We start from the raw sequence: 26,039 nt of genomic DNA, 5'->3' as shown, positions 1-26,039 counted from the left end.
TTTTTTCAACCCTAATCACCGGAAACGTACCTCATACTTGATTTTCATGAATCTACCTCTACGCTTCCACACACTACATATTGTGCTAAATGAAGTTCAATTTCTTTGGAAGTTCAAACTCTTTGGACGCAATAAAATTTTCAGAATTTCAGCTTTTTTCAGTGACCCAATATCAAAGATACTAAATTTAGTAGGATTTTATACTTTTCGTAGTCGATTAGAACGATTTCTTCTTAATTCAACTCTATTCACAAACGGTAATACCAAATTCTAGGTATTTTATTTATATTGTGTGACCTAATCAATACAAATTATAATTGGTATACTAAATTTCGTACACATTTAGTACGAGTTTTCATAAACTCTTCCCTCTCTACGTCGCTCCTTTTCACATCCGCTCTACGCTCCATCCAGATCCTTCAGTCCCGATTTCAGTTATATTATAGTGAACTTTAGTACATTCCAAACCTTATAGTACAAATTTCCACAAACCCAGCCTTACCACACATCCACGCATCAGTACTGATCCGCCTAGATTATAATCCATTCGGAAAATTTCGTATGTTACGCTTTTATAAGTACAAAGTACGATTATAATATTTGTCTTATGTTCTCTATTATTTCTATAAAATAAGTAAATACAAACATATATACGTACTAATGAAGATAATACATATTCGAATCTAAAACTAATATTTAAATCTATAAAATATATTATGATTTTGGAATAATGCTCCGAAAGGCATAACAAATGACGTCGTCGTCCTGTTTCGGCTCGTCTGTGGAACAGCATCTCAATGTTATACGGCACAACAATGAGATGCTGTCACGTTGGTTTTTGGTAGTTGTGGACACAACAGTGGTGTGTGCGATTGCCAATGTAAGTCAAGTGAAATTCGGGTATGAAAATGTAGAAAAGTAGGAATGATTTAGTTTTCTATTCGATTGAAAAAAGGAATGCCAGAATAATCGGTAAAAAAGCTCACAGTCAAAACTGAAAGCGCCACGTCCAAACTGATGGTGTGTACTCGCCCTTACGTTCATGACCAATATTTGGCATCGTTTTGTGTATGCGGTATGTGCTGATATGGAGTTGTTGCACCGGGAGCAGCAGCAGATGGGCCAGTGATGGTGGGGACACTGTTGTGTGTTAAGGATGTGCCAGCCGCGACAGCATATTCGTTGAGCTGGGCATGGTGAGCAGCTGTATAATTCGCAGCGGCTGCTGCTGTCTGATAGGCGGCAGCCTGAGACCAATTCGTGGCATTCTCTAATTTAGGATAGTTGTCGTTGAGGTGGAGTGAGGGTGACATTTTCGAAACACTTTCGGCTGTAAGTTTGGAGAAATCATCTATCGAAAGCTTTGAGTAGTCTGCGCGGAAAAAAGAAAAATTTCTATGAGGTCATATTACGAGAATACTGTCAGCTAGACACTTACCTTGGTGATAGTAGTTTTGTGTGGGGAAATGTGTGTTATGGAAACCGCTGGAGAATCCTTGGTGGGCCGATTGAGCTGCCATTAAATCGTAGCTGCCCATCTGTGTATGATGGTGGTGATGGTGGGCGGGATGGTGAGCCGCAGCTGCTGCTGCCGCCACGTGTACACTGTGCTGATCATTCATACCCGTGCTGGAGGCTGTACTACCCGCTGCTGGACTGTAGCCCATGGAACCCATTGCCAAGGAACCAAATGGCAAAGCACTTGCTCCAGTGGCGGCCGTTCCTGAAGACGTTTGCACGCCTGCATTATTCGACGCACTGTTCATGTTAGCACCACCCGAGTGTTTGCGTAACCTAGCTCGCCGATTGCTAAACCACACTTGTATTCGCGCCTCTGTTAGTTGTGTCGTTTGTGCCAATTCCTCACGGGTGTAGACATCGGGATACTGGGTGCGGGCAAACGCTCTCTCTAGTGCCTCCAATTGATCGGCGGAAAATGTTGTACGCGATCTCCGTTGTTTTCGTTTTAAAGGTATGCCTGGTTCCGATTCTGTATCACTGATATCCGAATCTCTCCCTGAAAGTAAGAACAGAAACATCATGAGAAACGCATATAGCAATACACTGTTGCGCTAATCCCACAAAAAGGCCCGCACTTGTTCATTCCCCACCCATTTTTGTCATATGAATTGTCATCAGTCCAAAGCCGGAAGGACACTCATGTATTTAGCCACACACAGAAAACCTTATCTCCGAAAGGGAACTAAGTAGGCTGTTAATCAATTGGATGGATTCTCTTTTAAATTGCGACTTCCGGTTTAATGTAGGAACAGATATTACTCAATGTACAGGAATGATTGATTCGGGTATGGACAAACGATTATTTCATTTACAAGCTCCTTATTTATTGAGTTTTAGCAGTATATTTCTCACAATTCAGCTTGAATATTTTTCAAATTTTTAGTGCACCGTTTTAGTAGTTTTAATACAGCAAATATTGCTCTATTAAAAGAAACGATTACTCTTTCAGTTCTTGGATACATAAACTGCTGAATTTCCATCAGCCATAATATAAACTCCACATGTAGACTCTTAAATTGAAACAGAGCAGCGGGAACACCAGTATTTTTGGCTGATCATTGCGACAGAAGAAATACTTTAGCGTAGCAAATCTGTCAAACGACACCGCCGCCATTAGTGAACATTAAAAATAATGTCTAATAGGCTTCGACAAATTTAGACCGGCCCACCACGGTAGTTCACAGAAGACTCGGGTTGTGTAACCAGACATTTCGGAGAGATATAGCTCATGCGCGACAACCAGTAACCGATTCAAATATGCTTTATTTGACAACTTCAATTCGGGCAGTGGCTACAAGAGCTGTCATAAACGGAATCGCCGCTTGTTTGTTTCGAGTAGCAGTTGACAGTTGGAATTGAGTTACAAACATGTAAATATCAATAACCAACCCCGAATGTAACATGCACTCTTCAAAATCGCCAAACCGCGACTCTAATGCCGACCACCCACCAAGGCTGTTGTTCCCTTAGTGTGTGCATCATTGATTCTGCTTCGAGGAAGACCATTTTATGGTAGTTTGGATATGCTGATCCTAGAAAGGATTTATATATGTACGTGAGTTTTCAATGCCGCATTTTACTATTTGGACAGGATATTGCAATGAGTGGAAAGTAAACGCAGCATAAAACCATGAAGAAACCGGTTTAACCAACGGAAGATGTCAATTGGACGGATGGGCAGTGTGTACTCAGAAAATGTGAATCAATAAGTTGTTTTGATATGAGTCGCTAGTTTTGAAAGTGATTTAAGTCTATTTTTTCCTATATGGAGATATGTAAAGTTTTGGGTTTGATTAGTTCCAAAAATAGTGTGTTAATTTTGTTTGTGGCTTTGTGACCTTAAAGGATATATAACGTAATATATTTATATCAGAGCCCCAAATGGACTTAAACCACGCCACATATTCCGCTTAACAGAACAGCAGATAACGGTTAACTGCTCCAATCGTATACTTTCCGTGTGTTTTCTTCGTCCCATGTACCCATGTACTTGCGTCAATTTTTCTGCTGTCAGCACATAAGAACCCACGTGGAAACTAGCGTCGTATCTAACGCTTTCTGGCATTAACATAAACAATATTTGATTCCCCCTATACCCTGCGAACACGAGGAATACAGGTTAGCCCAAGAGTGACAACAAATTAATAATATATTTTGTAACTGATCGAGCCTCACGTTAAATCAAAATAAAACACGAAACCCAACTCAGTTTCGTTGTGTCAGTTCCCAACAATCATCTTTGTTGGCCGGCAACGGCAGCCCAACGAAATGGGAATACTCCGGCAGAGACACAGAGATGAAAGCGACCGTACAGGACACCCTGCTGAGAACCAAAGAAGCCGCATCGTGGCGGTACATTTGTACACCACACGCCTGAATGTTGAATATAAAGCCGACATGGCTTTTGTTCGGTTGACACTTTTAATCGACGACTATAACAGATTGGAGCAGAGGAACAACAGCCGCAAGGAGAAGGAAAGTGAATTAAACATCTATACCACAACAATACATCGTTAACTGGCGGTTGGAAGGTCTGTGAGCATACCGCGGCTTTCCTTCCTGGTCCTATGGTATTTAGGTGGCCATTACCCTAATGGCCATTTATGATAGCAATGGTGGTGGATGGCGACCGCACACAAAGGCTATACATAATGAGGTGTTCAAAACATGACTTTTTTGCGCAATCACCGTCGGCTTCTTGCGCCAATAGATCAATGCTTGAAGTAATAGAAAGAGGACAACGTGTAAAACATTTGACGCCTCCGACAGGAGATCAAATGCTTGCCGCCATCACTTTGAGCAAAAACATCCGAGAATGATCTTGGGAGGCGTCTTTGTGTCTCACAGAAAATCCTGCAGACCTTCCCACGTTGGTGCTGTTGTCTGGTAACAATGGCGATGTGTACATTCGTCAATCAGAGTGCGGTGTCGAACCTGTTCTGCACAACAATGCAGAATCCATTCTGAGGCACACACTGTAGATGTGGTGGCAAATGTTGCGGCACGAATGTCCTTGTATGAAATGGGAGTTCTCAGTGTTTGTTATTGCTCTTTCACATTGCAACAATAGGTTCCGTTGTGTCTGTGACCAATGTTGTGCCTTTGCCCTATTTTAGTTCCCTTAATCTTCATTAGCTGTGATATTTTCCATGGCCTTTAAAAAAAGTATTGATTGGCTCAAGTGATTCGGTAGTTTTTTGTAACTTTACTTGTCGGCATGAAAGATGTATTGTTAGCCCGTCATTGTTTCCCACAATAAGTGGGTTTGACTTTTGGCCCGGCCAAACGATTCGAAACGCTAACAAACAAAAACTAAAACAAATTACCGCATTACTTTGCAGTTTTTAAACACATTTCAATTGTAAACCACTTCGGAATATTCAAAAGGATATTAGGACCACAATCGGCAAGTTTTACAAATTAGATCCGAAGGCACCTGTACATCACTCGGAAAATGTATATTGGACTTGCATTCCACAGCAATGGGTATTTAAATAAAGACCAGTACTTGGCTATGTAAACTCCTGGAGGCATTGCCGAATCTACAGTTTACAATTAAAACAAAAACAAAAGATCTGGAATATTTTGAAAGAAAAAAAAACTAAATACCATCTGATAGTTTGATAAATCGAATCAAGACAAAATCGCGTCCTACCGAAATAATGGATTTCAATAATACGTCGTTATTTAAATCATTTGACATAGCGACATAATTCTGCATTGTAAATATGTGTTCCGAGAAAGGATACGTTTTTTCAAACCCGTATTATTAGGGGTCATTTCGTTGCAGAAGCACAGAAATAAGATCGGCATCATAAAACATTGATTTGGTGATTTTGGAATGACCAGTAGCTGAGTTGTGCCGAACATTTGACATAATACACCTATTTATGACATTTTAAACCGTAAGCTATCATCCATATGTGCGTCTGTACAAATGCCCGTTTATTCGATTGGTTCAAAGCGCCGAAATGACAACACACTGCCAGTGCTTTAAACACATTAATTATTAATTAATGTATGCATGGCTTTGGCATTTAATTAATTTTAGTCGAAGTTCGTGTCTCTCAACCTGTATTTTGAGTATTATTGTTATTAATAAGTACCGCTTGGTTTGCTAAAGAGGTGTCGAAAGGGCGTTTAAACGGTCGAGCGTGTGCGATCGATAGCGGAGTACAAGCCAGTTACAGATATCAATTTATTAATGCCATATTAAATAACAAGCGTCTTTGTTCGTTACAGCCTTTGGCGGTGAGGTTTTTCCCAAACGCAGATAGGTACATTTCTTTAACACTTTCAAAGGAGATAGACGATTATCTAGATCCATTAAAATTTTTCCGAATAAAATATTGGTTAGACCGTTGACCATCCCATGGATATCCTAACTTATCTTCGATCTCTGCGATCTGCGATAGTGTACCGTCGTTTACGCGGTAGAAATGTGTTTTTATTCACTGATTACACGATTAATTACTGAACATATTCGAGGGAATGGATGAAATAGATTGATGGCCGCTGGTGATTAGGTGTTTGACTGCCTCAGACTGGTCGTAGCCTGATGTCAAACCGATATTGATTACACCTTTGAATTGTGACAGTTTCCTTCGGGAACATGACCTTTTATAAATTCTGCTCATAGAGTATGTATGTTTGTCCATCCAAATGTAAACGGATAGAGGAGGGGGAGTGGTGTACATATTGCCACTGGTGGCGATCAAACTTTAAGCCGTCGTGTTGTTTTTTGGGGTCAGCTTTTCAATGGAAATTAAAATTGAAGTACAATTAAGCTGCCACGGATCGAACGAAACCGCTTTACCAACCTTCGGATGATTGAGAGACATACATTAGGTAGAGACATGCAGGTTAACGTGTTATTTGTCATTGACCAAGATCAATTGATTGTTGGTAGCGCACAATACTTTCTTCGGTTTGAACGGTGGGCTGACACCCTTCTTGCTTCGTGGCGGTATAATAGGTCTGTCCTTTTGAATGTGACTATAATGGAACATACACTGCGTGTGGGATTCACCAATAAACTTAATCCATTGAATGATTCTCCGATGTGTGTCACTTCCATAAAGGCCACATAAAATTGTACGAACCAAAACCCGGAAAAACATATTTGTTTACAAATGAGGATGAACGAAAAGTAATGAATATGCATGGTGGAGGGAAAGATTAATCTTAGTACGTTTTTCATTTTTACATCATTACAAATTGTAATAGTGTTTCCATCATTAAATAACAACATTTAGGTGAAGGGTGCATATAGTTCGACATAAGCTAACTAATTCGAACCCACCAACAATTCTATGACGGTGTGCCGGTAGGCACAGATTACGTATGTACATACATTGTCATATTTGATGGAAGGTATTGTCATCGATCAATGTAATCCTCTTCTGTTGCGGTGGCCATGAACAAAAAAAATTAACATGACGAGAAGCCATGTTAGAAAGAGCCATTTAAATGGACGAAAACAATTTGAACAGTTACTATTCGAATTTACTGGAAATGGGCATATTTGGTTGGCCATGATCACCTACTATCAGTATATATATATATAACTAAAACTAATGTGCCCATATAATAGGCACTATTTTTAGGGCATATTCAATCTGTTAGGAATTTACTTGTTGTTATGCCCAGCGCTACTAATCTAATATTTGTGTGTCGACATGCCCTTTATAATCCATTAGGTCTTCACTCCAAACCGTCTTAGCGAATTTTGAATAGAAACATGAATCAATGACTACCACATACCGACAATGTCGGCCATTTGAAATGTCACAATATTTTCTCTAACAGGAGGTTGAAAATCTATTCATGCATTGAGCCATTCAATTTCACTCGCATTCACGTAACACAATGTGACAGATACTAAAACAAACATTAGCCATTAACCAACCAACCCACCAGTAGCTGCTATCCTGACTCAAAGTCCTGACCTTGTGCACAATTTTCCCATAACATTGCAGCGTGTATGTGTGTGTGTGTGTGGAAATGGCATTGTTTGCACAACATTTCACTTGTCGCCGTCGTTTTGTTTTTAGTCTATGTATATTCTTGTTTTGCTCCTATTCGCTCCTATTCCTGTAAAATAGTCCGTAGACTGTCGGTTAGGCAGTTTATTCCTCTGACGACAAAGACAATGCCAATTTCGATCTCTGATCTAACCGCATCCTTTTTGCATTCCATTCAATTTTCATTGAGGGAATTGTAATTAATGATGGTTGTGATGATCGTCGAGTTTACTTGACACCCCCATTTGGAAATCTTTACAGGTACGCTAATCGACTTCGCTGGGTCCAGTTCTGTTTCTGTGATATTCGGCTTGTTCGATTTTATTTTAACACAATTTTCTACCAATTTTTCTCATCAATAACGAGCGCTTTGGTCATTAACACTTTTACACGATCGTTTCCTTAGTTTATGTTCGATGCGGCTGGGCTGCTTCAAAGTGTTTTATCAGTTTTTTATCAGGTTACATTAGCTTTACTACGCTGAACTGGGCGAGAGAGGGAAGGGGCGGCAGCTATTTGGAAGATCGTTTATCGCATGACTTTGCATATTTATAGAATTAGCCTGCTTTCTAGATATTGAACCCGTGTAAGGGATGCCTGTTTGGGTTGATAGTGGGATTTTTTGAAATTCGGCTTATTAGTTGTTGTTGGCAGCAGCAACAACAACAAACAAAGGTGAAAAATAAACGAATCATTACCGAATCATCATGATCATCATCCGTTTTCAAAGGTGTCATCATCGACACTTGCCTTTGATGGCCGGCCACGATGGACTGGGCTAAATGTTACAGATTTCATGGGATGGAGTAGTTTGTTGTCAGTGTCCAGCATTTGATGAGAACCAAATAGAAAGACGAAACACAAGAAACACCAATGGACTATGATCCGATTTGATGTCTTTTGTACATTAGTTGGGAACATTCAAGTGTGTTGTTGTTACTACGATCTCCCCGTTCGCTGACTACCATACCCATGTGTCTTAGAGAGGTAACAGCAGCGGTCGTTTCCATTCGTATGACTTTCGTTAAGATGATCAAAGGCTGGTGCCGCCGCCTGTTGATTTGTGCAACAAATGATTTGATGATGATTTTCAAATTATCGAATAAATGATCTATAATTTGATCAATAAAAGTGATTTTAACATTCGGTCTTCCATCTCTCCGATCGCCGCGTTCCAAGCGGTGTATCGTCGCCCTTTGCCACATTGTGGATTGGATTGTGTGACTTGTTGTGGAAGGTGTTTCAATTAATTAAGGCCAATTTTTATTCCGATTTGGGTGCTTGTTGATTCTAGTTTTAAATTTCCTCTTTAGAAACTTACCGCCTAAGATGCCATGTATGCTGTAGTCTTTGCGCCCATCATCGCTGCTGCGATCGTTGCCTCTTAACAATCGGCTTATCGATGATGTTGAGGGCGGATCGGTGAAGCCTTCCTGTGGACAGACAAGAGAAAATGTGATAATTAACATAAATGTTCAATGCACAAATAAATAGCTAAAAAAACAGGAGTAAAGACAACATAGTATTCAAACTAGATGGGGATGTGTCGAACGTTCTCCAAGCCCATATTGGCGAATGTGTACATACTTGTTGTAAATGTGCATAAATGTGGTAAATGTATATATGTACAATGGTCGGGCATAGAGCAATCACTCAAACGTAACGCGATGTCCATCCAAATGTCAACTAATTAATTAAATTTCAATTGAATTTGTTGAACTTAAGACGATCTATGTACTCACACACGTCATACCACATACACACATTCCAACGAGCTTGCGTCAGGGTGAAAATTCATTTATTTGAAGACTGCGTTGAAGTCAACGCTGAAAATATCCGAACAACACCGCCTGCAAACCAAACGTATCTTGTCAGAAAACGGGATAAGCCGTCACATGAATGGAAACCAACACACTACCTTTTTGGTGCATTTATTAACCGACATGTGACACCCGACATACTAACAACTGGCAGGCAGCGTGGAATAACATCAGAACACATGGATTCAACTTTTAATGCAGTGCCAACTGACAATGTTCCAATATACATGACCTGTTTTAACGTTGCTGTGGCCATCGTCATCCCAGTCGACAGGTCACAACAAAATCTTGTACGTCGTAACGTTCTTCCTTGTGTGTGCATGTACCAATACCGGACCGACTAATATGTCCTATCGTTAGGGGAGAATTGTATTAAATTACAAGAAAGAAGCGTAAATGTGGGTCGATTTTCCGGAAATGTAGGTCGATTTTCCGAAACAGTCGTTAGTGTCTTAAACAAATTTGCAATTATTTTATTATAGTTTGTGTAATAGTAGTTATTTATCATGAAATAAATTAAATATCACTAATGTTTTATAATTAGGGATGATGTTCGGACTTGATTTAGCTTTGGCAAATGGAAACACAAATTTATGTACAGGACGTAAGGGTTTTAATTGAGAGAGAAAGATACCTTGGGGATAATTATTTCCAGAACAAATAGCTTCCCACACCGGCGATTTTCCTCAAATAATTGATTTAAAGCAAAACGACATTTCCTAGGATTTACAAGTTTTGGAAATGATGGAGTAGATCTATGGGAGCCATTTTCAGACATGACCTGGGTTTGGTAAAAATGGAAACTTGAATCGGACATTCCATTCGTATTATTTTGAGGTACTAGGAGTGGTGAACCATTTTACTAGTTGGTACATTTAAAATATTTTGTTGGGAAAAATTAGTTCAAATTGGATAGTCCGTTCACATGATATTATAAAATTGATTTTCGCCAAAATTTTGACAATTTTGTGAGGGACGTACCAGAAGGAGTGGACCGATATTCCCCAACTTCGAACTTGACTTATGATTGGGAGAAATAATACGGGAGTTATCGTTCGCACCAGCCAGACAGACTCACAGACGGGCAGGGCGACATTTGTAAATCGACTCCAAATTGTCTGAAACTGATTTGGGACAAATATGGGGTCTAAAACCAATCAGCCAGCCAGACGGACTCACAGACGGGCAGGGGGACAATTGTAAATCGACTCCAAATTGTCTGAAACTGATTTGGGCCAAATATGGGGTCTAAAACCAATCAAACATTACTATTGGAGTTTTGGGGAGAACGGTCGATATTTGAGGGGACAATACCCACACAAATATTGGCAACTCTGTTCTCCTCTCCACTCTCTCGTCCATGACATTTGCAAATGATCCCAATTTACATTCAACACATCAGTCAAAGAGCAGTGGTCAAAGTGTTCGCGCATACATTGTTGTGTTCTTGTTTATTACGTAAAAATGTTTACTTAAACTAAAAATGAAATAGATTATTTTCCATTGGAATTTATATCGATTCATTACATTAACATTGTTTAATATACTCCTTCGGAAAGATTGATTGTCGTGAAAGAACAAGTCGTATGGCTCGTAGATTTCTGGTTAGCACGTGTGTTTCTTTTTTCGTTTTTATGCATTTCTTTCGTCGTGTTATGACAGTACTCGGTTGCGGTCGTGTGTGTTTTGGTTTATTTCGTGTGTACATATGCACATTGCACAATTGACGTTTGCTGGCAATTGCGTTGATGTGACGTCACCTTTGCATTGTAAAATAGAAGTGTGTTGTTGTTGTGGCGATGAATAGGAGAAAAAGGCAGACCAACAAAGATGACATTGCAGTTTGGGTAGTTGATCAGTATCACAACAATGGCATACATAATATTTTACTACCTTTAAAATGTTCGGAAAAGAATGAATTAAATACGGCTTTATAAAAACTATGGAGAACTGAATTGCAAGTGTGCGGGGTATGACCAATCATGTAATATCTTCGTAATAATAAGTGCGCGGGTGAAAGTGTTTGCGTTTTTAGAAGCATGTTTGTGCCCAGCCGCGTCAATGTCGCGTGTGTTTAAAAACATTTTTCGTGATTCTGTTCTCAAGTTCAAAAACCCTGAGCAATAAGAAGTATTAAGAACAAGCATCAAATTAGCCGTTCCCTGCATTTCATTAAAGGTATGTTTGTTTTAATCTTGTCCGTATTGAAATATACATACATGGTTATGTACATTGGCAATTAATTTAGATTTGAATTTAATTTCTCTGGTGATTTGTCAGTGTCAGTGAAATGTAGTTAAGGTACTCGCGCACCATTTGTTGTGCTCTTATTTAATTAATAAATTTTGTTAATATACCAATGAAGAAACAAATAATAATCGAGTGGAGACTTTTGTTCGGTCCATAGCATTTCGTATGTGTAGTTACTCCTTCGGAAATGTCCTGGTTGTCGTGAAAGAACAAGTTGAATAGGCAGTAGGTATCACGTCAACACGTGTGCTTTTTTCGTTTTTTTTTTTGCATTTCTTTCGTCGTGTTATGACAATAGTCGTCGGTTGCGGTCGTGTGTGTTGGTTTATTTAGCTTTTTGCATTGCGTTGATGTGACGTCACCTTTGCATTCTACAACAGAAGTGTGTTGTTGTTGTGGCTGTGAATAGAAGGAAACAGCAAACTAAAAAGAAAACATTGCAGTTTAGGCTGTTGATCAATACACTGCAATAGGCTGGTTGTCTAGCGTATCCATGTTTAATAACATTTTCCGCGTTAGAGAACAATTGTGATCCCGCTCTGAAGTTCAAATCCCGTGAGCAATAAGCAATATTAACAACAAACATTAAATTGACCATTCCCTGCATTTTATTAGAGGTGTGTTTATTTTCATCGTTGTCATATTGAAATATATTTATTTGTTTAGGACAAAAATTTTCATCAAACTAAATTTATTTATTAAGCAAAATTAGGTTTTTTTGACAATGAGTTTTTTTTCAACAGGAGCCATAATTCATGTTTCTTATGAAAAAATAATAAATATTTAGATAAGGCCATCTTTGAATAGCGCTCATAAAATCTCGATTAAAAATATTTCCGACACGCAATATATTTTTTTTATGTGGTAACGTTGTTTTCTAGCAGCGTAAACAACTTTGGCTAGCGTTAGATTGTCGACAAAATGTAGATGAGTAAACCTTTTTTAGCTGATTTCGCAGTGCCATTGTAACTTTTTAATTTTGGTTGTAAGGGCGCAGGAAGAATTCAGTGATCGTTTTCTTTCGTTAAACAATTTTTTATTTCCCTAAAAGATCAATATAAACTTAAGTAAAATGCCACAGGTGGGGTACCTTTGAAAATGTAAATAGGACAACAACAATTTTGATGTCATATCGTTTTTTTGTTTTTTTTTTTTTAAGGATGGCTCAAAATTGGTGGCTAGGCACGTATAGTATTATCAACCCTGTTCTCAACTTTCTCCACTTTCATATCAGTGACATTTCAAAATTCTCCCACTTTACCTCCAACCCTTCAAACAGTGAAATGTACTTTAGGCGTTTTCACATCATTTGTGATTTTCTTCGAGTGGAATCGTCGTGCGGCAGTATGATTTTCTTTTATTTCGTCGTGGATCTGTTGTTTCGCCGATAAAATCGTACTTAATATTAAATCACTAATGCAGAAAATAGTACGATAGCGGTGATGGCTAAACACGTATTCTCTTTTGGTCAGTCATTTTTGATTATGGTATCTCACTTACGCTCCCCCACACTTACTCACGATTTAGTTATGTTAAACACTGTATAAAAGCCACACTGCAGCATGAAAGAGCTTCCGTTTTCTAAAGTATGTACTTTGTGGCCAATGTCGCGTTCACTTAAAAGCGTCGTCATAATCGTTCCCTGCTTTTTATTAGAGGTAAGATTATTCTTTTTTTCAGGAAGACTGTACAATATTTTAAGAATGAGAAAGTGTAGCTAACATTTCGAGGATTATGTCTGTAGGATATGTGTTGCTAATGACGGCATGTATCAGTGGTCTGCATATTTTGTATCTAACTGATAACTAAAAATCCTATGATAAATTATGAAAAGTACCATGAATAATCTTCAACTATACTTTGATCTACCTCAGCTGCAAAATAAAATATTTTTCATTCGAACACGAATGAACGCACACAACGTATTAAAACATCAAATTATTAAATCATAATTGTTATTGTGATATTTGTATCTATGCCGTCTTCTGGAACAACAAATGTCAGGGTTTTACTGAAGTCAGTATATGGGTGGAGATCAACCATTATTGAACAATTGTTTTCTCAAAATTGGGATGGTTTTTACATGTAAGCCCTTAAAAACAACAATAAGTAAATCTTTATTTAAGCATTTAATAAAAAATCGATTCAAAATATAAGTACAATTTATGCTTTGTTAAAATACGACATTCCGACTATGGGAATGTGCTGGCGAATGTTGAAAAAACACTAACCAAAATATCAGTTGTTTTTCTAGTTCACTTGGCATTGCATGCATCTTCAAATTGTAGGTGGATTGTGGCAGAAAGGCGTCATTCATACCCGGTTAACAGTACAAAACATAAACATTAACATTTTGAGATATTTTAAATAAACATGCAAATTATAACTATTGAAATATTCCAAGTAATGAGTATATGCTTTCTATTTTATGTAAATTTTGAGTACTAAAGCGCAATTCCAATGACTGTTTCAAAATATCTCCTCGATATAAGTTCGCTCGGTCTACAATACCATTTCACTTCTAACCGAAGTAACTTTTGAATTTTGTAAAATTGAATTGAATAACATGTCTTCCTCATTCATTTTGGCATAATTATCTACGTTGTGAAGTACGCAAATCGCCTTTTCTCCTACATTCTACTCGGAAGCTGTGGCATCTGCAATATGCTACGTTTTACTCTTCCTAAAACAATATCTTTGTTTATTTTGAATATTGCAGTTGTTTCGTATTATCTGCTTCCCTCTATCCCTTGGTCGCATTTGAATTGACTTCAAATTTGATAACCTACTGAATATACAAGGAGGATAAGAACAAAACACTGGTAACGTTTGTGATTCTCCTAACGTTTTTCATATTCTAATTGAGCGTGAAGCGCACCTGGAGGCAGTATTTGGCCCATTCGTCTAGATCTGCACCAGAAAGAAAATGTGGTCGTAACCTATGTATAAATGGCGGATGGCGACGATGTGTGTAAATTGTGCAATAAGACAGTCGGTGTCGGCAAACATAACTTATTCCATTCTCTCCTTAAACGTCTTTTTGGTGATGCTGAAGTCCATGACTTCGATATAATCAAATATCCCAACGATAAGATCGCAGTGGATATGTATCCAAAATTCTGCAGACACATATTAAAATCCATGTATACAAAATGCGGGAAATAGGGTTACAATATGTTGTATGGCTTGGAGATGTGGTAGTTCTATTATTCCCTTTCTGTGACATCGGGATATTCCTGCAGCAAGCATCTAGATATGAATGATGGAAGTCATGACATTTCTGTGACAATGTCTGAGTGTGTGAGTCTTTGCACACCCTTCATTGTATAGGATTGTCATGGCCGAAATATGTACAATGGTTTTCAAGGTGTCATTGGCAATAAACAGCATTGGACATGCATGCAGAGAGAAGGAGAGAGACAGAAGATGACAACAATGGATGCAAAATGAGAGTAAAGATCTATACCGGCACTGGTAAAAGTGGCGATCGTGCCAAGGCGGAAGTTGTGCTCTGCGCTCTAATGTGACATTAGAGATTGCACCTTGTTGCCATTCGTAATGGCCTTCTTAACGGTTTGGGTGGCGAATAGTCTGTCCGAGGAAGTGGTGCCTGGGACCTATTGTCGAGATTTGAATTTCCGACTCCGAAAAGGTGCTGTTGTGCCCCTAATACTATAAACATTGTCAATGGGGTGCTTCGGTAACAATAAACGGAAGTTGGCCATCGTAGGTGGCAACACGTGACTTTTGGGAAGTCGGAACTATTCACTGCGAAACAATTTGTTTTATTTGCGTGGTTTCTATTGCGGCACAAACAATTACCAATTCGTTGCGATTTAGTTTTGTAACTCACCTTTATCAGTTTCTCTCTTATTTCCCAGCTGAAAAGTCCTGGATTGGCTTTGCACATTTCCTTAATTCGGGCCTCAATTTCAGGCGAGGTAACTTTAGGTTTGGATCCTCCTATTACGCCGGGTCGAATGGAACCGGTTTCCTGGTAACGATTCAGAATCTTCGAAACGCAGCCGTGTGACACCCGCAACTGTCTAGAAATAACACATGGTCGAATTCCGCTGCCAGCCATTTCGACAATTTTTAATCGGATGTGGTTAGGAAGAGGTCGGCCATTGATGAAAACGCCTCCAAGCTGATTAACACGTCCCTGACCTGCAAATACAATATATTACGGTACAATTTTCGCGTAGTGTGCTAATATATAGATATATCAATGGCCGATAATATATATATATATATATATATATATATATATGTATATAGAAATTCGTGAACTTATTGCCAACTATTATGATCTATGAGTCGTCCTTTTGGGTAGATAATAAACGTTTGTGAAACAGATTCTCAAAATTCTCGTCTGCTCACTAAGAATATTTCCGTATTATGTTCTATGGAAGAAGATCGGCTAATATGCCGTCTTCTGTAGACTTCTTCTGTAGAAGATGATCGACGACTTAGAAGATAATTTTATTAATACAGTCGAAATCGCTTATATCGACGGTGAGGGACCGCGGGAAGTTGGTCTTTATAAGTGGCATACACATATTTTGTTGTTTTGATATATAGCAAAGTACGGTTATAGCGAACTAGTAGAGACCAAACAAATTAGTTCGTTATAGAAGAAGTTCGTTATATCCAAGTTAAGACAAAGCATAGGCTTAACGGAAAATATATATTCAGTTAGAAACTGGTGGGTTTTGTGTTCTTTCTACAGATATTTAAGCTGCCTCTCTTTTTCTTTCATAAACCTGACATTACGGCTGATATTTTTGTAAAGGTTGCTAGCGTTAGGTAAAAATGAACTTTTGTGAGAAATGGCATCGTTCAGTATTATGAACATTTATTACATGTTCGTTAAAACCGAATACAAATATATGAAAACTGAAAGTTGGGACCGAATAAATAGCTCTTTATAAACAAAGTTCGCTATATCCGTAGTTCGCTATATGAGTAGAAATTTGTATGAACATATGTCTTAAAAAGCTCTTTATAAACAAAGTTCGCTATATCCGTAGTTCGCTATATCCGTAGTTCGCTATATGAGTAGAAATTTGTATGACCATATGTCTTAAAACGTTGGTAGCTGGAAATGTGTTCGCTATAAAAAAAGTTCGTTATAAGCGTACTCGGCTGTATAAATAATAAAATAAATTCAATTATAGTACTTCTATTTGATACATTTCATAGAAATTTAACACTTGAGAACATAGTAATAAGACATGGAAATTTCTTCGAACATGCTGTATGTTCGGATTTTGTGAGAAATATTTTAGTTCGTAGGTTTCGTCTTTAAAATTTTCAATTTCGATATGTCGTTATAAGCGATATTCTTGAAATTTTGTCGTTATAGCCGATATGTCATGTTCGACTGTAGTAGTTACTGTGTTGTAAAAGTTGATCGAACATTAAAATTTCCGCTTTTATAGAAGATGATAGACCATTAACCGATATCTGCCGAGTGTACAACACCTAGTACGGCTGTTATGTTAAAGTCGTCTTCTTCTGTAGAAAGTAATCAACAATTACGTGCTCTTAAATGGAAGGTGGCCGATTATTAAAATCGTATTCTGTAGAATATCGCCTTTATCAGCGATATGGATAAATAGAAAGATGCTAATTTCAAAGCCACTGACTGAAACGATATTATTGAAATTTAAAAATTTAAATTTAAATAAAATATGTCTATGGGTTCAGAGCTACCGATTTTTGGCCAGATGTTATTTAATGGCCCAGATCCCTAATCAAAATATTTCCATTTAATTGTTCTGCTCTATATAATTTTTTACATATTTATTTATTTTTTTATGATATGTATCTGCTATACGACGATGTTATGACAATTACAGATTTACAGATCAATATATAAACTTCGTCTTATTGGACTTATTGTCATTAGTATAATTAATACCAATGAGGTTTTCAACAAATCATGCAATTACGAGAATGGTTTTATGAATTGATCTCACACATTGAATTTCTCACCTTGGAAAGGATATCCAGCAAATAACGGCCTCATATTAAGGGAATTCGCACCAGTCATATCCATTTTGAAATGAGTGTCCTTCCCAACAAATACAAAATCAATCTATATACTTGTTTCTATTTCTAAGCTAAGGTTGGTTTATTGCACTTTTCACCGACAAATTAACTATGCACTTTTCTCGTTTCGTTTTCTTAATAAAAAAACCGTCTTTCGCACATTATCCGACAGCTGGGTCTTAACATAATTACACTCGACGTTGCAACAATATTCGGTGGCGCGTACCGACGGTGTATACGCCAAACATAAGCCTATTCGATAACCAGGTCTTGAATAAATGCATAAATTGTTGCTGGACAAAGGGGTCTAATATTCGATAGATTCGATTTCCACAATTCGTTAGTTCTTCGCGTACTTGATAGGTCCGAGCGTATATTTTCGTTTTTTATATCGTTATCAATAAACGCGGCAATTGGATTCAATCAAAACTGCACGGCACTTGGCTATCGACTAAAGAGCGCGCGGTCCCGAATCAATAAGTTGAGGCAAGATCGCAATACCCACTACTAAAAACTGGTTAGATACGTTTGATTGGAAGCCACGACACCATTGGGAGTACTGAATACGCGGGTTGCCCGCTGTGATAAGTAGAGCGTGGAGTTGGCGGAATTCTCTCTCTCTCGAGTTCGAAAAAGGGGTGGAATTTGATATCAAACCCGTTTGTGCTTTCATTGTTTTTGAGGAGCGTTGAATGCAAGCAATTGCAACGATCAAAGCTTGTTCTCTCTCCCAGCAGTGAAGAGCTGCGCTATATTAACGGTCTCATCTCTCTCCCTCGCACCCTTGTGTTCGGTCAAATAAACGATTAGAATTGCAGTTTGGGGTGAGAGCGATTTGTGTGTGCATCCGTAGAGCACTCCTCGAATGCAACGTGTGTATGCATGTGTGTGTGCGTGTGGATCACGCGACGGCTTCTGATTGGTCTGCTTGGAAGAGGAATAAAACACCCTTCCTCTTCAAATTACTGAGTATTTGCGAACCACCACAATCGTAGCGCATTGTTAGTGTTGCTTCATTGTTCTATAAAAATGTCCGTCCGCCCGTCTGTTAACCATCCTTCGTACGACCGTTCTCATAATCATTGTCGTTATCAAACGCGGTGGATTTTTTTTATTAACGATCAAAATATGAATGTGAATGCTAACGAAGCAGCTGTCATGAGCTGCTGGGCTGTCGTTCTTGCTATTTGGTGTCCCCATTGTGTGCGCCACACACATATGTGTATAAAATGCTTCCAATCTAAAAAAAAAACATTGAATGTAGGTGGTGTGTATTTTTCCAGCATTGATATCATGAATTAAGTCTTCAGTCCTGTGATGGTGCTCTTTTAAGTAGCTTCCATTAATAGGTGTGTGTTAAACATAGTGTTCCATGAAAATGTGAACTTCATTCTACTTTATATAGGTTCGAAAGCAGTCGGCTAACCACGCCATGATTTGTTCATATATATCAAATCTATGGCAAGAGAGTGCTTCGAAATACCACATATATCTTGTGTTCAGCATTATACATCGAACATATTTTGGATGCAATATTTCGGATTTTTTATGAAATTAACTTTTTTGTTTTATATTTATATTTGAGCGATAGTCTGCAAATATTACGAACTATTAAACATGTCTATGTCGGTATTATATCTTCAGCGTGAGATAGAGTATTCAGCAATCCGTTGTACGAACTGTTGGATTGAGTGAATGACAGTGATTAAAATGTTGTATCGTTGAGTGTAGCTAATCATACCCAACATAGCGATTTTGTCAGGGTATTATAGCTTTGCGTGGCCCCAAGAGTTTGTAACGCCTCGAAATATTGGTCATAGGCCCACCTTTTAATATACCAAATTTTGCATGTAGGAATGACAATTTTGATAAAGTTCGGTCCATATTAAGAGGGTCAAATAGACCAATATGTTGTTGTATGTATTCGGATGTGGGAGTTCTACGAAAATATGTATTCCGATATTGTTTGGTATTACCATCGTCACACAAGAGGGATGGAATGGAATGCAAACGTTATGTTAGTCTGGTTTTCTAGTCACTCTAGCCACCCCAATTATAAGCCGAACATGACATATTATCCCTGCGTAACAAAATGCTATTTCTACCCATTTGCAGACTCCGGATAAAGCCTAAATTCAGCATCGAAAATATAAGATGCACAAATACTTTAGACTAATTTTATTCTAAATACTCCGGATGTAAAATAGTTAATTTTTAAATATAACTAACAAATCAAATATGCCGACATTGAGGGCATTAAGGTTGCTCCTTATCGGTCAAACTGTTTTATTGTGCAATGTTTCATAAAAATCTATGAACATTTTATGGAACTTTCGAGAAAACAAAATATCAAATCTACCACCAATGGAGATTGGTGTCGAGATGTGATTTTATAATTAAAAACTCGGAGATCTTCTCTGAATACAATTTGCATTACGGAAACGATTGATTAGTGAAACTAAATGTAAAGTTTAAAGCCGATTCTGAGGATAGATTCCTTGGCATTAAATATCATCAACATCATCAGTTTATGTTATTCGCTCTGCCTCCCAAACGCATTGAGGTAGATTCAGGGAGAATTAGACATTTGCAGTCATCGAACTTTTATAATTTTTAATGGTGCATATACAATTAAGCCGACATTTCTACAATGGTGCTATTATTTGATTTCTATTATTATAATCAAATGCTTTCCTGCAAATTTCATATTTTTCCTTTTGAGATAACGTGAAAAGGCAATAAGTTCACTTTTTCTAGAAATTGAGTTTTTGTTACAGACTGAACATGGCTGTAAGTAAAAATACATCGATTTTATAAAAACAATCTACAATTATCTCATTTGTTGTTGTTGTTGTTGTTGTTTTGTTATGATGGACCGACGAAGAACGGAATTGTGTATGCCTATGCAATTATTTTAACAAAGAACTATCATGATTATATTTATTATAACGTCATTGTTGTAGTTGAACAGACCAACATTTAAGTAGTAGACATCACTTAGGTCCATGATCCACTAAACCCCCATGATCTTGATACATATCATATCAGTCAAGAACTGGTCATATATCTCTGATGAATGGTAGTTGGCCTTGTCAATGAAGTCCCTTTTGTGTGTGCGTGTGTGTGTGTCCTCAAGATACATTTGCGTCATTTTATTGTTGAATTGAAGAACGAATTCAATGAAATTTAGCATGTCGTTTACAACTAGAATAGAATAACTTTATCCCCTCATAATCATCGATAATAGAAGACTTGAGACATCGAAAAACTGTGAATGAAGTGTTAAGTAGCTTCATTATATGGGGCTGAGGAATGAAAGTCACACTCGGCGTAAAATAGGAATCTGTGCGTCTGTATGTTTGCTTATACACATGTGCGTAGCACCAAAGGATCCATTGAGGACGAATGGCTTGAAGAATGGTTTCACGAACAAATGCCGACACAAAGAGTCCCAAAGAGTTTGTGGGGATGTGCCTGTGATTTAGTGCGGTGATAAATTTTATGGAATAAAGCTGTGTAATTTGAGACGAAACCTTTCTGTCGCTCTAAAGGACAGTCGTAAAATCGATGACGAAATATTACATTTCAGAGGATGCATTGACGAACTCTTTAGCACCATCATAAAACCATCAAATATTACGATACTTGGACATTCGGTTCTAAGAAGCGTCGGCAGGAAGAGCATCGATGTGCGAAATGTCTGTAGTGGATTCTCGCCTCCTGCACACCAACAATTTGGACTGTGTTGTCGCTTATACACTGCGTATCATAACTATAGACGCACCCATAATTCAATTGGTATTTTAGTTGACAAATAAAATGGACCCATTAAGTTATTGTTCACAATAAAACGATCAAAAACACATATTATTCAACAAAAATAATGAATTTATTCTTTATGGTTTCGCCGAATTCTGCACTTTCAAAATTGCTGGTGTTGCATAACTATAGACGCACTTTTACAAAATTAGAAAAAAAATATTTTTTAAAACTTAAATAAAATAAAATAACTTTTATAAATAATGGGTAGGGCCTCCCTTATTTTGAATAAGTTCAAAAATTTTATCCATCACACTGTTGATCAAAATTATTCGCAAGTCTCCATCGATTGACCGCCATTCATCGAAAATCACTTCTTGGAGGTAAAATACAGTTTGGTATTGGAGGCTTTCTGCATAGACACGATGAGTCAAGATTCCACACATGTTCTCGATCGGATTTTGGTCGGAAATTTTAATATTTTTCGATTTTAACCATACTTGAGTATGGCGACTTTTATGAACTGGTGCGTTGTCCTGCTAAAAAACGAGTCCTTGATTGTTGCTGCTTTCCCAAAATGGCAATAATTTGTCTTTCAAGACTTGAACGTACTCCATTGAATTCATCCGACAACATGGAAATGTCAAATAAAGCATTCCGTGGCTATAAAATGCTCCCAAGGTGGCGGTTACCGTAATATCGTTATTTCTTAATACGATATTTCGGTGGCGGTTCCCTAATGGCCTTGGGAGCATTTTATAGCCTTTATTTGACATTTCCAAGTTGTCGAATGAATTCAATGGAGTTCGTTCAAGTCTTGGAAGACAAATTATTGCCATTTTGGGAAAGCAGCAACAATCAAGGACTCGTTTTTTAGCAGGACAACGCACCAGTTCATAAAAGTCGCCATACTCAAGTATGGTTAAAATCGAAAAATATTAAAATTTCCGACCAAAATCCGATCGAGAACATGTGTGGAATCTTGACTCATCGTGTCTATGCAGAAAACCTCCAATACCAAACTGTATTTTACCTCCAAGAAGTGATTTTCGATGAATGGCGGTCAATCGATGGAGACTTGCGAATAATTTTGATCAACAGTGTGATGGATAAAATTTTTGAACTTATTCAAAATAAGGGAGGCCCTACCCATTATTTATAAAAGTTATTTTATTTTATTTAAGTTTTAAAAAATATTTTTTTTCTAATTTTGTAAAAGTGCGTCTATAGTTATGCAACACCAGCAATTTTGAAAGTGCAGAATTCGGCGAAACCATAAAGAATAAATTCATTATTTTTGTTGAATAATATGTGCTTTTGATCGTTTTATTGTGAACAATAACTTAATGGGTCCATTTTATTTGTCAACTAAAATACCAATTGAATTATGGGTGCGTCTATAGTTATGATACGCAGTGTAGAGAGCTGGTCGTTGGTTTTACACGTAAAGTGTTATGTTTATGGCTACTGAATGGCCAAGGGAAATGCTGGCATGAGGAGACGACATCTATTTGCTTGTGCGAAGTAGTGGCCGCACTTGATAGACATGTTTGTATTGTAGTTAAATGCCAACGCTTGTGTCCTTCGGCTGTCCTAAGCACCCCTGTGGTCAGTTAGTGTCCTTGTTAAATGTTTATTCATTCACCGAATGCACAGGTCCTCTGGGACGTCCTCTTGGGCTGATTAAAATATTTTACCATGAAGGAGTGAAAATATTTTATTTTGTATTCGTGTTAATTTCGGATCATCGGAGACCCATCAGTCATGTGTGTGAGTATTGTTGCTTCACTCCTTCGTCCGCACTTTTGTCCCCTGGCAATTGCGGCTTACGGGTCATGTTTAAGGCGAAATGGACGACAATTATTTTGAATAAACATCTTTGTTTGGGCACAGTTAATTCCTGCTACCAGTTTTCATTGAACGGAGGGCGATTGTTTTGATTTTATGGACGAACAGGAGTTAGGGGAATCAGCCAGATTGGCTACTTGTTGACATTTGCCTGGTGGCATTAACGGGTTTGCATTTCTCCGTAGGAGGTTGGTGTCTTAATTGGAATTTTGTGATTCCCGTTAAAGCAATAGGTCTAGCGTGGACATGGATATTGTGGTTGGTTTTATGCAACGTTCGATGGTGTTGCGCTCGTACAACTAATTCATCGAACTTAGTTTCTTAATAAATATTAGGTTGGGGAAAAATAAATCCATTATTTTTTCGGCAGATGGCTGTACTGATAGATTTCTCGTAAAGTATCGATCAAACAATTTCAGATTTATGATCGTTGGTGAAATTTCGCAGAAGATGCACCTCGCACAGGTGGACCGGTCGTCGAAAATGTCGATAAAAACGGAGAATTGGTCGAAGTTGGCCGGCATGTCGCCCAGGAGCAGGGGTTTTATGTTTTAAACCAATTACAATTGACCAGAAATGGCCAGAATTGGCTAACAGGACAGGTGCCGTGTTCGATCATTTCTCCGTGTTTTAATGCATCCGCCATACAGTCCGGACTTTGCACCAATCGATTATCATATTTTTCTTGCATTGCAAAATTTCTTTAATGATAAGAAATTGGTATCTTGGGAGGATTGTGAAAATCGACCACTACAATTTTTTGCAAATAGAGATCAGGACTTCTATGAGAGAGGCATTATGTAGCTATCTTTAAAATGGCAAAAAATCATACCAAAAACGATGCATATTTGGCCCATATCGGACATTCCGAAGCATGTTAAATAAAGCCCCTTTATTTGATATAAAAGTAATGGATTTCTTCTTCCCCAACCTAATGTTAACGGACTACGAAGGAATGCAGTTTCATTTGAATTGTGCAATGCCATTTATACACATATAGGATTACCGATCCTATTTATATACAGCGCAGTTTATTTTAGAAATATATGTTACAAAAATGTTGAATATTATTATTTATGTTCCTGTACTTTTCTTCGTTACCCCCCCTTAGGCGGAAGCATTCAAACTTGGATCCGATTTACAGATACTCTATATAGAGTAAAGAGTGCCTAAGCAGAACAACGACATACATATTTAATTGGAACACAAAGCGTAGACGGCGTTAAAAAGCTGTTTTCTCACAATTATTGGCCATAAATGTTATGCCGCCAACTTTGATGACACCGCCTTGCTTCATTTCAGTCCAGCTAAGCTCACTCACAAAAATGCCATTTGAAAAGTTTCGCCATGGCTGAAGGGGAAATGTATTTGGTGTATTTATTTTAGGAAACAGATGTAGTGATTGCTTCGCTTAAATTAAGTACCAAAAAGTCAATTTATTTGCAACTAATGGCCAAGCAGCCATTTGTAGGAACCGAATGCGTACTCGACTGATACCAACATCGGTACGTAGCTCGGCTATGTTTGAAATGTCATTATTGTTTTGACGATGGTGATGGAATCGAATTGAATGATAGACAACGTCAGGCACACAGGCTGTATATGGCCTGTCTGATGTATTGGCCATCTATACTCGGATCTGTGAGCTGCGATGAGATGTTGAGCCCCTCTGCCGGCTGTGAGATACCAACAGCATGCAAAACAGTTAATAAGCCATATCCAAGGTTCGCGGATGGACTATTGCTGTTGTTCTTTTTGCAATGAAACGGCGGCATAGATCGTTTGATCTTTGTTTGGCCGAACACGAAGCTTATTGTTGTTTGCGTTGCGTTATTGTTTCGTCAATTTCGTTTCTTTGCCATTTCGCATTGGTTGTAGCAGTGGCCAGCCCGATGCTTCACGAGGTGTTGGGGATGGCGGCACATGTGTCACTGCAACATAAGAGTGGTGGTCATTTCATTTTAAATGCACTCTTTGGTGGACTTAAACATCGCTAATTTTTTAGAATGGCACTTTTACGACCAAGAGATTTAGCAAAGTATCGCCAGCATTGCAGTGAAGATTCCCTTGCCGGAATGAAATAGAGGACATACTGTCTGGGAAATAATTCAGCATTGTTGGGCAGGAATGAGAACATTTGTAGTTTTGCCGACACCCAAAGCTGTTTTGTCCGTACTGCTTGTGGTCTAGTTCGAAGTTCCGATGTAATGTTTCATCCTTTAAACAATTTCTGGACCTTATTTAACCGCGCTTTAATTTTGCTATACATGTTCTACATTCCACTTAAGCGTTTTCCAATCTTTGGCACATGCGGCATGTACACTCGTCGTAAATAAACACGAATGCGAAAGACATTCTCCGCATGACTTTTATGAACTTTAAAAACTATAAATGTTCACTGTTTCCACATGCTGGTGACGGCAGTCTTTTTTATCTTCGATAGTTTAGGAAAGGGGGATTTATGTGAGAACGATTTTGCAGACAGTATGTCTCGGTAGAGCAGAGTTGCCAGAGTTGTGGGGCAATAAAATGATTTCATTTGTTTGAAATTTCTTTCTTGCATAGTTTATAGTCAATACGCAGTAGCTTATGAGGAACAGACATTCCGGTAAACTTAATACTTCGTCAGAGAAATATACATATTAAAAGTGGATTCATACGAAGTATCCTACAAATATTTTGAGATGTTGCAAACGGAATGATAAATTCAATGTATGAGGTTGAGGGTATAGGAAGTGGACTAATTTTAAATACCGACACACTC

The 26,039-nt window shown here is 38.0% G+C and overlaps 1 protein-coding gene across 1 annotated transcript; it reads right to left on the bottom strand.

Annotated features, from left to right (window-relative positions):
* Nucleotides 1-1,040: 1,040 nt before the first annotated feature.
* LOC133335646 (protein gooseberry-neuro) lies at nucleotides 1,041-17,675 on the bottom strand. The gene is made up of 5 exons (XM_061543955.1): nucleotides 17,612-17,675; nucleotides 15,468-15,781; nucleotides 8,866-8,977; nucleotides 1,439-2,017; nucleotides 1,041-1,372 (listed from the first exon to the last, which is right to left on the bottom strand). The coding sequence occupies exons 1-5, from the start codon at nucleotides 17,673-17,675 to the stop codon at nucleotides 1,041-1,043; spliced, it is 1,401 nt and encodes a 466-aa protein (XP_061399939.1).
* Between the last annotated feature and the right edge of the window lie 8,364 nt (nucleotides 17,676-26,039).

Source organism: Musca vetustissima, unplaced genomic scaffold (genome assembly GCF_032173495.1).
Source record: "Musca vetustissima isolate MV318-11 ecotype Yass unplaced genomic scaffold, APGP_CSIRO_Mvet_v1 utg8222, whole genome shotgun sequence".
Lineage (NCBI taxonomy): Eukaryota > Metazoa > Arthropoda > Insecta > Diptera > Muscidae > Musca > Musca vetustissima.
The sequence above is the reverse complement of the archived record's forward strand: the minus strand, read 5'-3'. Positions and strand labels throughout refer to the sequence as shown.

Excerpts from the sequence above, each read along its gene's own strand:
- LOC133335646 (XM_061543955.1), bottom strand. The coding sequence starts at position 17,675 with ATGGATATGACTGGTGCGAATTCCCTTAATATGAGGCCGTTATTTGCT. Across the intron at positions 15,782-17,611 it reads TGCTGGATATCCTTTCCAAG|GTCAGGGACGTGTTAATCAG; the intron begins GTGAGAAATTCA and ends TTGTATTTGCAG. Across the intron at positions 2,018-8,865 it reads CATACATGGCATCTTAGGCG|GGAGAGATTCGGATATCAGT; the intron begins GTAAGTTTCTAA and ends TCTTACTTTCAG.